A 12,625-nucleotide genomic window follows, 5' to 3' on the forward strand; every position below is an offset into this window, starting at 1 on the left:
ACAGGCCATTTACCATTTTCTGACAACATTTACTGTGTCATATCCTCAGTTTCACCTCAACGAGTGATCTGAAGCTGGAACTGGGACATTTAAACCATGTATTCAGACTGAATACACTCACCAGTAACAGTCCTCTTGCTAACATTCACTTTTAATCATTAACCAACATTCATATTTGAGAAAAAAAGAACTACAACGCTTACGTGTGTGTTCCGTGCTGCTAGCATAACATACGTGGAGCAATGACAGATGAACTACGAGCTAGATTTCTCGTGTTTCCACCTTTACAAGCCAAAGACTTGTTGCATTTGTGGCAATGAGCACTGTCAGCACTGACTCTAACAAAGTGGAACCACACTTCGGAGCATTTAATTCTCGACACCATCTTCACAAAGCCCAGCGAGAACTTTATTTTGGATAAAGAATATCAAAAAAATCATGAAATCTGGTCAGATAAAATGTGAGAAATTGACCTTTAAGTACCAATAATAAATCGTATTTCTTAATCCTACCAATTTTACTGGGTTTCAGTACCTAGTCCTACTCTACATATATCGACCAGGAGCCAAGTGAGGCAAAAACAGCATGTTCTCAAGACTAACAGGTGCTTTTCCTGATGACAGAATCATTTATGACACAAAGTTTGAAAGAAAACATCCAAATAGAGATTCAAAACACCTTTACAACTTTGCCAGCAGGAACTATCCTCTATGCTATCCCTGATTTGGCTCTTTTCACTTTCTTGTCTCTCGCTTTCATTCTTTCTTTTCACCACGAAAGACATAGAAAGACCTTCACCTACACAGTAACAGTAACACACTAACTTCGACTACCACAGTAACATGAAACCCCCCAAAAACTATATTCCATACAGAAATATTTTGTCAGTGTGAGACAAAAACCTATATAAATGTCTTTCTCTTGTGAGCAGACAGGAAATGAGCTAAAGTCGCACATTAAATGAATTTGCTCCCAAAACAGGCTCAGCCAATTAAGCGAGTCTTTCACAAACACTTAAACCTTGCGGCTTATACCTTAAGCAACTCTTGAGTTGGAAACCACCTCCATCCAGCCCCTGTTTGTCCCTCGGACACCTTTTATACACACAAACACATCCTTCCCAGTAAACCTATTAAAGGACAATGCTATGGTCTACAGGTAGGCCAGCATGTGGCGGTTACTTCCTAAAGCCAAACGTAGGATGCGTTTCTCCAGTTCCTGGATGGTAAGAATTCAAAAAACTGTCTCTCTGTGTGTTTACAGCATCCTCCACTGATCCTGGGGCAGTTTATGAGAGGAAATTTGCCCGAATGAGCTCAACCTCGAGTAGACTGTGGGAGGTCTGCACATGGACGAAAACCTGTTTTTCTCAATCACGATTGGAGCGCCGAGGCGTGTAGGAGGGAGAAAGTCAGTGATCGGAAGGTTGCGATTGGTCTGTTACTTCTGTAGGAGGAAGTGGGCATTATAGCACTCTAACCTCAAGGCCTGAAGGAGACTCTCTGGCTGGCAGTAAAAACATCAACGACTGTTTGACATAAACAGCGAACCCACTGCGACATCTTAAAGAGTCTAGAGCCAGAGGACATAAACGGGACGTGCTAATGATAAAAAACACTCCTCGCTGCCAAGAATATCTGCATGGTGCGTTGTTCGGCTACAAGTCAACCATCACGGGCACTAACTGCCTTTTGATAAGTCACAATAGCCGTTACAGAGCTGTATATTACATGTATGCACTACATCTTTGGCTCATGCAAGCTAAAGCTAATAAGCAGACTCAGACACTGCTGACCCAATGCTTTTTATTTATTTCTTTAAAGCAATACGTAGGGATGCACTTGATTATCATCAGTTCACTTTCTCATTATTTTTTTTAATAAAATTCTAAAACATAGTAACAGATACATGTAACAGAAATTCAGCAGATCATTAACAATGAGATTGTTTCAAAAACACTTGCTAACTTGACAAGTTTAATGACATCAAGAAATTCATCCAGAATTTTTTCACCTCTATTGCTGTGGAGCTTATATAAAATACATATTTATTGTCTTGGTTTAACATCATTTCAAGGCCTAATCCTATGGAGATCTACTTCCAGGTGAAACGAGACATAGAAAGTAAAAGAAAGGCCAGAAATGACAACTTGGCAGGGGAGCACTTCTACTGTAGCCAGGGGGTAGAGAGGGAGCCGGGGAGAGAAAAGCAATAGCTCACATTCACACCCACAGCCAAGTGAGAATCACCAGAACACCCTAACAGAGGTTTTATTCCACTGTGATAAATCCACAACACAGGCACATTGTAACAGCACAGCCTTCTGACTCCCTCCACCGTAACCTGCCATGCACCCCCCGGAAATGTAGCTACACACCGCCACCGACACAGCCCCCACAGGCATAAATTCCCACATCGGCCACTTGCATAAACTACAACTTAGGCTCAACCTAAATTCATTGCCAAAGTATAAATTACTGTTAATATGTATGTCTTTGGACTGTGGGACGAAGCCAAATTACACAGAGAGAACCCACACAGGCTCAGGGAGAACATAGACAGAACTTTACACAGAAGGGCCCGGCTACGCATTTAACATCCCTGTGCTGTTAAAATGACTTGCTAAATGTAAAGGTTAACTGTTCTCACATGATGTCAGGTCTGTATGCTTGTGTAACTGGGCGCTTTAGCAATAATTTTCCCTGGTTCTGCCATCAACCTCCAGCAACCAGTCGCAACCAGCCACAGACTGGTCTCTAGGCCTGTGTGACTAGGTCCTTGATTGGGCCCTACACTGTCACCATGACGGTCACATATCTAAAATGGTAGACAAGTTAATGTCAGGTGGTTAAAGTGATCATGTATGTGCAAAACTTCAATAAACAGCTAAGCGTAGCTAATAAAGCTAATGACGTTTTTTAACGGGAGCAACAGCAAAAAATAGAAGGTGAATGAAATGGTAAGCTAGCATTTATGGTTGTTTTAAGCAGTTAGCCAAACATGGCTAACAACTGCTAAGCTAAAAGTAAATTACTGTTAAAAACAGCCCAGATCCCATTAACACAACTTCAAATTAAACTAAAAACAGGCACGCCACCTGAAATATGTTGGGAACTACTAATCTAGTCTGTTAGCATTCAAACAGACAAAAATATGAGTAAAAGTAAAGAAACATTAAACACCGTGCGACAAATGCACTTTGACCAGTACAAAGTATTCAACTGAAATGGATTTAAAATCTTTAAACAAAAGAAGACACAAATAGGTGAAATGTGCACACTGAGGAAATGTCTGCTGGATAACAAAATGGTTTGGGGTATTATGGGGAATTTTTGGGCAGTCTCCTTGTGCCATCAACTATAACTTAACTGTGGCTACAAAGCAACCTCAGACAAAGAGACAGAAATGCAGAGAATGACTCTGACTCTTTTTGACCTCAGTCTGTTGCACTGTCAGGTCAACATCTTTGCGTCTGCTCAGCCCTGTTTGTCAGAGTCGCACACGCTGAAGTTTGAAAGCGTCAAAAAGTTGAAACCGTGGCTAAAGAAAGAGCTGCTGACAGCGGAAAACAGCGTGTCTGGGAGGCTTAGGGATTTTCACAAAGGAAGCATGCTGCTGTGCATGTGTACAGCCTTGTAACCTGCCTCCTAAGCTGCATGTGAGCGTACATCCACACGCATAGCTGTTCCCAGCCCATTGCATATTGTGCAATCTGTCGGTGAACCAACATGGCCTCTGGCTGGGGAGGAAGGGCCCGTCGAAAATGACCGAGATATGTGGTCAGCGAGGGGTAGAAAGGGCAAACAGAGAGAAAAACAGGGAGGCATGATGCAGCATCAGCACACAGCGTGGCAACATAACCCCGTATCTCTTCAACCTCACGCATAAACGCATCTCTTTTTCTCCCTTTTCCTCTTCTCGACTGGGCGCAAGACGTAAAAAAAAAAATAAAAATGCAGCAAGACATCAGACGTTGCTATGGCAACAGAGGACGGCACAAGTGCGAATAATATGGACAGATGTGAATAACAAAAACAACAAAACAGGACATAATAAGCGACGGTAAATCAGCTAAGAGAGACATTAAACTGTACAAACCCCACCATGCCCGACTCAAAAGCGCTGAAGGATACCAGCCTACAGGATGGTGTTGCTATGGTAACAAAGCAGGCAATGGGTGGGTATTTGCTATCGTTCAGTAACCACTTTTTGGTGTATGGGTCATTCATTATTTTTTTATATCTTTTTTTTATTTTTATTAATATACACAGCAAGGTTTCTGCTATTTAGCATAAGGAGAGAACAGCCTGGCTGCTGTCCTCAACAAGAGTCTCCTCATAAAGTCGTCAACTGAAACATGGAGCGTTTGATAGTTTTCAGACATGCCTTACTCTTTTATCAGCATCCAGCCACAGCTGGTTTCCAGGCGGTAAGCTGATGTGGACTAAGCCCAGGTTATCAAAGTTAAGATTTCCTTAATTACACCTGTTCCCTGAAGCAGTTCAGTATTACATCCCTGGATTCTACATTTCCCAGAAAACAAGGCTCGGTTAGCTGGCATGAGGCCTCTGTACTTGCCTACAGCACAGCCACTTTCACATTAAAAGGCTCCAAGTTGGATTTATCTGATTTTCCATTTCCCATTTGTAATTACAGTTCCTACATAGGAACTACATAACCCTGGGGGTCTGGCTCAGTAACATCAGCTCAGAAACGGTGCAGTGGGAGCTTCGTGGCATGGGTTTTCAAGGCCAAGCAGTTTCTGCAGGTGTAACCTGTTGATGAAACCAGTACTTTTGACCATATAGTAGACGTGGAGTTTTAGCCCTAGAACACTTTATAATGCTATCACTAACATCGAGTATATTTTACCTGATATAATATAACTGATAAAACACACTTCCCAACACAACAACAATACACTGCAAATTGAAGTGCTCTTCTTTTTATTTCCCCCTATACAACATCTCATAAAATGACTGGGGATCTTGTGAGCCTTATCCAATCCCCCCTACCCCCATGAGCAAGCACTTGGAGACAGTGGGAGGAAAGAACTCCCTTTTAACAGGAAGAAACTGGAACCAGGCTCAGGGAGGAGTGGCCATCTGCCGGGGGTGAGGGGAAAGAGGAGTGAGCAGAGCGAGGAAGACTGGACAAAAGACACACTAGAGGAGAGCGAACTAGAGTTTAATGATCGCTAATGATTAAATGCAAAGTGGTGTATAAACAAACATGAACTGAAAAGAGACAAGAGAAGAAGAAATGCATAACTACGGGAGGATTCACGGTCAAAAAGGAGAGCTTTAAGCCTAAAGGGTGTCTGTCCCATGAATCCAAACTGAGGAGGGGCCCACTCTACTCTATAAACCAGGAGTAGGCCAGCAGTTTGAGAAATTAATGAACAAAATAACTTGACCTAAAAGGATTACAACCTGCTGGTTGTAATCTGGGCTGTTGATGTGGCCGTTTTTTTGTTTTTTTTCCCCTCTTTTCACTGCGTTTGGCAGGGACCTGAATGATGATTCACTTGCTGCAACACTACCAAAACGTACTGGAGCAACCAGCCATGGAAAGTATGAGATTGACTTTACGACACTTGTTGAGCATGACCACATCTGAGTTTATCCGAAAGCGACAGCGCAGTGTGCTCAGCGAGCCCGGATCAATAGCAGTTTATAAACCGCGTCCTGCTGCAGCCTGTTTGGATCACCTAGAGGGCAGATGTGTGTTAAGGGGATAATTTACAGCGCCCACATCTGACTCCTTACAAACACCGGAACTCTCGGTTTTAATACTTTGTGATTCCATCTTCTTGACGCCTGGGCAGGAGAGGGGATTGTGCAAGTTCACTTGGCAGGCAGTCCACAGGCACACATCTGGAGAACATTACGTCTGCAGGAGACGTGAAACCAGGGTCGGTGCACGACTTACCCGTGGATATCACACTACGTGTCATTAACCACGTCGCTTTTTTTTTACACCCTAACAGATCACGGGATGCTTTCAGACAGAGGGTAAGCATCCTGATGTGGCAGCATGAACGGAAAAAAGTGACAACAGCAGGAGGATGAGGAGGCCTGCGCTCAATGAAGGTGGATTTTGGATCGAGCTGGCCTCTGGGCCAACGTGTGGATATTTCAAACACAGCTGCAAAGTGCGTGTCTGTGACTTTATACGGAGGGGGTAAAAAAAAGGCTCTCCAGCGGTGGGTTTGCACAGGAATGCAGTGGAGGCACAAATTGTTGCACGCTGCTCCCCCCTCCTCTTCCCAGCCACCCCACTGGCTTGCGTAACGTGAAACGTAGCAGCAAAAGGTAACCACACAGAGACAGGGGCAGAAAAATGCTCGCTTTAACGCTCGTCTCTGTCATTTTCTGAAGTCTGCTGGCACCCCGGTGAAGCGTCACGGCGCACAGGGAACATCTGTAACGGAGCGTTTCTGCCTGGGCTGCAGACACACACGCACACGGCACCAGCACGGCGGGTCTCGGTAGCTGCTGTGAGCCGTTTATTTCTGCCACCCCACCGACCATAAGCCGCTCACATCCTTACCTGCAGTCGCTCCGACGCAGGTTGCCACATGTTCGCAGAATCAGAGGTTCTCCGTCTCTTACTACAGCTTGTTCTCCTCCCGTAGTCCGGCTCACATCTGTTCGCCTTCACTGCTTGCCTCTCCGTCCTCCTTCTCTCTGGACTGGTCGATAATGAAGGATAGGTTGCTCCGCCTGGCTGTAGTTAACGCAGTGGCCACCAGGTGGAGGTACCTGCTATCCACGATGGGGCGCTTCGTGCTGCTTTCAAGTGCGGTGGGAAATCGAGGATCGATACGGTTAAGTTGATGCTTTGAATCTGCAGCCTGATTCTTAGGGGGACTTTTTGTTGGTTTAATCTGAGAGTATAAATGCTGCTTTAGCTAGTTTTTTTGTTTCTTTCTTTCTTTTATACACATTTTAACACTTCTCACTTTGTAATTTCCTTTGAAAAATCCATCACCTTAAATATTAATATTGCACATATCAGATTATACACTATTCGTCCCTGGATTCTCCTCTTCCATTTGGAGCATCTTCCAGTTTATTAATCTGGTTTCATGCAAGGTTATTGTAGTTAACTAAAATGAAACTATAAATTAAAACTAAATAAACTAAAATAACTCTAATAAAATTAAAATAAAAACTAGACATTTGTGAGGAAAAGATAACCGAATACATTTTGTGAACTTGGAAAACTAAAATAAAAATATGGAAGAAACGCCCTTTAGCACCTGTTAGTTTATTTACATTTACATAACATTTATTACAGCTTACCTGACGAGGCATTGATGGATGTGTTTATTGAGACAAGACTGTGACTTACTGTAACTGCTTTCAAAAAGATGTATGTTTTATTGTAATACTTGTATTATCCTAAATCTCGCTTCTGACATATTCCCTTCTTACAGTAATAATTAAAAAGACTGAAACTAATAAAAATTCAATCAAAACTAAACATTTTTAGGCAATAAAAGCTAAACTGACTAAACTGACTCTGGAACTATAATCACTCTGGTTTCCTGATCTCCAGGTCCATTTTCTTTGGTTGATTGTGCAACATCAAGGTTCTTCTTGGAGATCCCGTCACTGCAGGCCTCAGTGAAGTAAATTCTATACTCCCAAAGTCCTGCATTTCCCATTTCCACATACATCCTTTTTCCAAGGCCCTATTTTTTCCACCCAGCTCTGTGAAGCAACACGAACATCAAAAGGCGCCCATAATGAAATTTAGCCTCATTACAAAAATGAATTAAAGGCCCTCGAAGATTAGTCATCTGGACCAAAACAGCCAGAAGTGGAAGAATGCAGTCAAATCAAAAGAAACGTTATGTAAACCCAACAAAAACAGCATTATTTCAGCGGCTAGCAGCAATGAAAACGTGGTTAGTTTAAGTCTTCCGCTCTCATAAATCCCAAGTTGAACAAAGGCAGCTAAGGACAAAGAATGTTATGCTGCCCACACATTTTGATCTCCTTAAGCGCCTAAAAAACAAAGGCTGACTGTATCGGCTCAGAATGACCTTGTTACTCTACGAGCTCAGTCTGGAAGAGATATTCGTGAAAAACATCATCTGTTATTTTCTCGAAAATTGATCAATTCATTTTACTGCCGCCAAAAGTTGGATAATTTTTAATCTGCTGTCGTGTTAAAATGAAACTTTTAGCAGTAGACGGCGCCATGTGAAACAGCCTGACCCTCCAAACCGCTCAAAGGGCAGAGGTCAACCTCACAAAGTCTCGGAAACAGACTGCAGGAAAAGACAAGAGCCAGCAATCGCATCTGGTCCTCCTGCAATGTGTGTGTGTATGTGGGTCGACACACATAATCTACGTAGGTGTGAGGAACGACATGACTCCGCAGTCGCAGTCTGTATTTAGAGATGTTTACACGGGGAAACATCTGGATAAAGCCTGAGGTCACTGAGGGTGTTCGCATTACCAACACTCCATAAAAGGTCTGTCGCACGGCTTACGGTTCAGTGTGGTGGGTATGACCTTGGGAACAGAAAAACAGACGCTGTAAATAGCTAGAATCCACGTTTTCAGAAAACAGTTTAATCGCTGTAGCTCCATGTGTCCGCCCATCATAGCTGGATTATTAGCAGAACAGCAGCAGCATCGCTCGCTCAGTAATCACACTTCAAAATTCTGATGCTGCCACCTTTTTTTATGTTGTGTTTAGGCGAGATGCAAACTGATGAACTGGAGGTGCTCTGTTAAAAAACATAAACAAAGTCCTTTTTGTATGTATAGAACGCTATTTGGTAGAAAACCATGTTCGTGTTTCTCACTATTGTTTTGGTATGAGTTCTAAAGCGCCTCAGGCCTCAGGTACAGCACTGGTACTAGTAACACAACACTTTTTCAATCTGATAATAAATCTTTACACTGCCTGTAGAAAAGGGCACAGTACCATTACTGCTGCTACAGCTGTGACAAATGAGCTCATAGGTTCATAGGTGCCCTGGACAGAAGACAGCATTACACTTCCTCATCGGTGGATCTGTTTAAGGCGTTTTGATTCACTTGATCGTGATTTGCAGATGAGCAAACTTATTATCGCTGGATTTGATCCTAAGGCTGACTGGTTTCAAAATCAAACTCAGGATGTTTGTGTAGACGGCCCAAAAACTTGGTATATCTCAGCGTGGATGCAAAAAAAAGAGGAAACTGGGTGAGTGAAGGACAAAAGTAGAAGTGGCAGGCCTAAAATTTTTACATTTGATGGAATTATGAATGCAGACAAGTACCATCAGATTTTGAGCCACTATGCAATACCATCTGGAAAGCATTTGATCGGCAACATCTTCATTTTTCAGTATGACAGTGATAGTAAAACACACTGCAAATTCAGTAAAAGCATACCTGGGTAGAAAAACCACACAGCAGAACTCTATCAGTCATGGACTGGCCTCCCCTCAATTGAGATCATGTGAGATCATGTTGACTGAGAACAAAACAAAAGACAGTCGGCATCCGAAGAAGAGCTTTGAATGTCCGTTAAGAAGCCTGGAGAACTATTCCTGAAGACTACTTACTGAGAAAGGTCAGGCTTGCACATGTTTTAATAAATCGTTGCACATAATTCCCATTTTTTTGTTATATTTCTTTCATTTTCAGTATTGCTTGAGTTTTCATGGCCAGGCCTCCTTTAGAGAGAAGAGACTTGATCTCAGTGGGACTTCCTGGTTAAATAAAGGTCAATAAATCAAACGCTTTCAAACAAGTATCCTGCCCCAAATATGATGCATGTGGTACAGTACACATGAGACACACATAAAGAAGTCACTTATGTTCACTTGAATCTTTATTGTTTACATAATTCAACAGAGATAATAGTTTATCATGTTGCTGCGGTTTAAAACGGGAGAAAAAAATGGTAGGATTAGCTGAGCCTATTGGTAAAACATTGCTTGATCTCGAGAGGAACAACAGAGCTGCACAGACAGAAAGTTTTCCACTGGCAGAACACAGAAGCACATATATTCTGGACTAGATAACATCTCCTCCGTCTTCTCCAAACTAAAGCCAACAAGAGGCCACTCTAGCAAAGAAACTCACATCCAGAAACTAATCGATGCTGCCAACACTAGAGGTGAATTTGTACACTGGGAGGAACAGGTACACTGAGTAGAACCAACTATGCTTCTGTGCAGTGAGAAGTATACCTACCTATTATCCTAAATATCACTTAAAAACATACAGTAGGATGGTAGGGTCACAGTACTCCAGCAAACCGACTTTCTGTACTATTCAAACACCACTTAGAAACTTGCATGTAAAGAACAGGACAATATAATATAAAGGGGGGGAGGGGGAAAGGCTGTGACTAGTATTTTATACATTTATGTATTTTGTCTACTAACCACAAAATTCCCTAAAGAAAACATTTGGCACAATCTTGACAGAGAGAAATACAAGTGCAATGGGAAGAAAAGAACAACCAACAACTGAGTACAAAGGTTTTAAAATATTTGCAGAGAGAACATCAAATCTAACCATGCACAAAGTAAGGCAACCTACTGCAGATTCTTTCATGTTTTTTTAATATAGAAAAAGATACAGTGACAAGTGCACCTATTTCTACAACACCTGTAAGGACTGTTGTCAGCGCTGTCTGCTAAGTTTACGCTTAGAAATGTGGGCTCCCGGGATGCTAGCCCCACCTGCAGACAGACAGTCTGGTGCAGACTAAAGTCATCACTCTATTGTACAGCAGAGATTACTGGTAGTGTTGCCTGTCATCATTAATAACTTAAGTGATGCAAAGAATGCTCTTACGCTACAATAAAGCCTTATTGTGAACTTGGACAGGAAAATAGATGTATCAAATTCCAGATTTGCTCTTTTTAATCTACAGTCTATGTTTTGCATTATTTTCTTTTTCCACTTTACATTCAGTTTTCTTTTGCTCTTATTTTAGATTTGTACTGGCATTATGTATATGTGCGTGTGTGTGTGTGTGTGTGTGTGTGTGTGTGTGTACAGCCTGTAATGGTGAAACGCAGTCGTGTTTTACAAATCCTTTGTCTTGATGAGGGTAACCAGTGGCTTGTCATCAGGACTGTAGTCTTCATAGGCGATGGGAGTGGCGTCATACATCGCAGGTCTGGACTTTTTCCCAAATCTAATTTAAAAAAAGCCGAATGTTTATTAAATATTGCAGCGTAAGAAGGTGTTTTGAGAGAATGACAAGTGCTTTTAAAGCTGGAGGAGATAATAACCCAGAAAAAGTACCAAAAAAAGTACAAAACATCCTGACTACCCATCCTACTTTAAAGAGTTAGTTAATTATAGTTCAAGAAAGACAAACAAAAGACAGATAATACTGAAAAATGTTTTTAAAAAGCACAAGTGGAAGAATCCAAGATGCTCTAGCTTTAATTAAAAAATCCCAAAAGTTGACTCGGTGCTGTCTTCAGTTAGACTCTGCCTGCCTGTTAAATGTCACTGTGTCCTAAACTGAACATGCACAACGTGCAGAGCAGAATTTCAGATTAAGTGCTGCCACAGAGCTGCTGGTGACCGGTAAAATGGCTTTGACAGATCACTCCTGACCTTGGCAGCAGCAATCGAGAAAAACTGTTATGACCGAAGGTTACCGTACCCGTTTCTTTTGGATTCTGAGATATAAAAACACGGCGACAACGCATCAAAAAGTTGTGTTGCCGCCAATTAAAAAAAATATTTCTGAGCTAACTTGGTCAATTTTGGATTTCTAAAAAAAAGGGGGGGCAGCGTGGGTGGATGGTAAAACTAACATCCAAGAAATGTTAAATGCAAAGCACTCATAAAAACAGCTCATTAATCACAGCAACTGAACGCTGACACACAAATCCTGTCACTGACCTGGCATGGCGGATGGAGGCGATGGCGTTGCTGAACTCGCTGTCAATGCTGCGGCAGTTGTAGAACTCCTGGTAGGCGTGGCGGGAGGAACCTTGATACTCGATGCGGCTGATGCGGCAGATGCCCACAATGAGGATGATGAGCATGAGCACGAAGGCCACGCACAGAGCTCCAATTATGATATAGAGGGAGTGGCGGGGCATGTTGGTCAAGGTGTCCTCAGTGTGTGCAGGCTTCCACTGCAGGTCTAACACACACACACACACCCACACACACACACACACAGGGATAGATCTTTGTGTTGTATTATTCATGCATAAGATTCAACCTCTCACAAAAAAATTTATTTTCAGAAATGCAGGTAAAGCTGTAACAGTGCATCTTAATCTCAGAATAATGTGATTTACTATTTCTTTCAGGGTTGCTATAAACATGAAATTTGTAAGTTGAAAGATAACAGCCTTAATTATATTTTAGCATTAAAAACCTGGTTTAACCATTACAGAAACACACAAGAAATGGTAAAAAATATATATATAAATCTGTTACTGTAAATTTGTGTGTGTGTATAAGTTAATAAAGATCAGTCACAAATTGAATTTTTTAAACTGTTTAACCTTCACTGAATCAGAAAAATACAACTCTTGAGATAAAATCTCTTTTGCAAGCGTGTCTTAACAACCATGTTCTGCTCGTGTGCCATTCACTCCCCAGGAAAAACACTGAAATATCAAAAGGTTTTT

General features: G+C 41.9%; 2 protein-coding genes across 3 annotated transcripts in view; both read right to left on the minus strand.

Moving 5' to 3' along the window:
- Nucleotides 1-6,738, minus strand: part of pid1 (phosphotyrosine interaction domain containing 1) — a 32,550-nt gene extending 25,812 nt beyond the window's left edge. The window contains exon 1 of one of the 2 annotated variants that reach the window (XM_005746895.2): nucleotides 6,553-6,738. In XM_005746895.2, the coding sequence (XP_005746952.1) occupies nucleotides 6,553-6,582 (30 nt within the window). In that variant the 5' untranslated portion in view covers nucleotides 6,583-6,738. Of the gene's footprint in view, nucleotides 1-4,098; nucleotides 4,258-6,552 lie in introns of those variants that run through there. The other variant, XM_005746896.2, reaches the window with a different exon arrangement.
- Nucleotides 6,739-9,822: 3,084 nt separating this feature from the next.
- The window catches only part of dner (delta/notch-like EGF repeat containing), a 75,100-nt gene continuing 72,297 nt past the window's right edge, over nucleotides 9,823-12,625 (minus strand). Inside the window, exons 12-13 of the mRNA XM_005746897.1 lie at nucleotides 11,883-12,129; nucleotides 9,823-11,160 (exon numbers count right to left, since the gene is read on the minus strand). Coding sequence (XP_005746954.1) covers nucleotides 11,049-11,160; nucleotides 11,883-12,129 — 359 coding nt within the window. The 3' untranslated portion in view covers nucleotides 9,823-11,048. The remainder of the gene's footprint in view (nucleotides 11,161-11,882; nucleotides 12,130-12,625) is intronic.

The sequence above is a fragment of the Pundamilia nyererei genome, unplaced genomic scaffold (assembly GCF_000239375.1).
Source record: "Pundamilia nyererei isolate P.nyererei 1_Seehausen unplaced genomic scaffold, PunNye1.0 scaffold00185, whole genome shotgun sequence".
NCBI classification, from domain to species: domain Eukaryota; kingdom Metazoa; phylum Chordata; class Actinopteri; order Cichliformes; family Cichlidae; genus Pundamilia; species Pundamilia nyererei.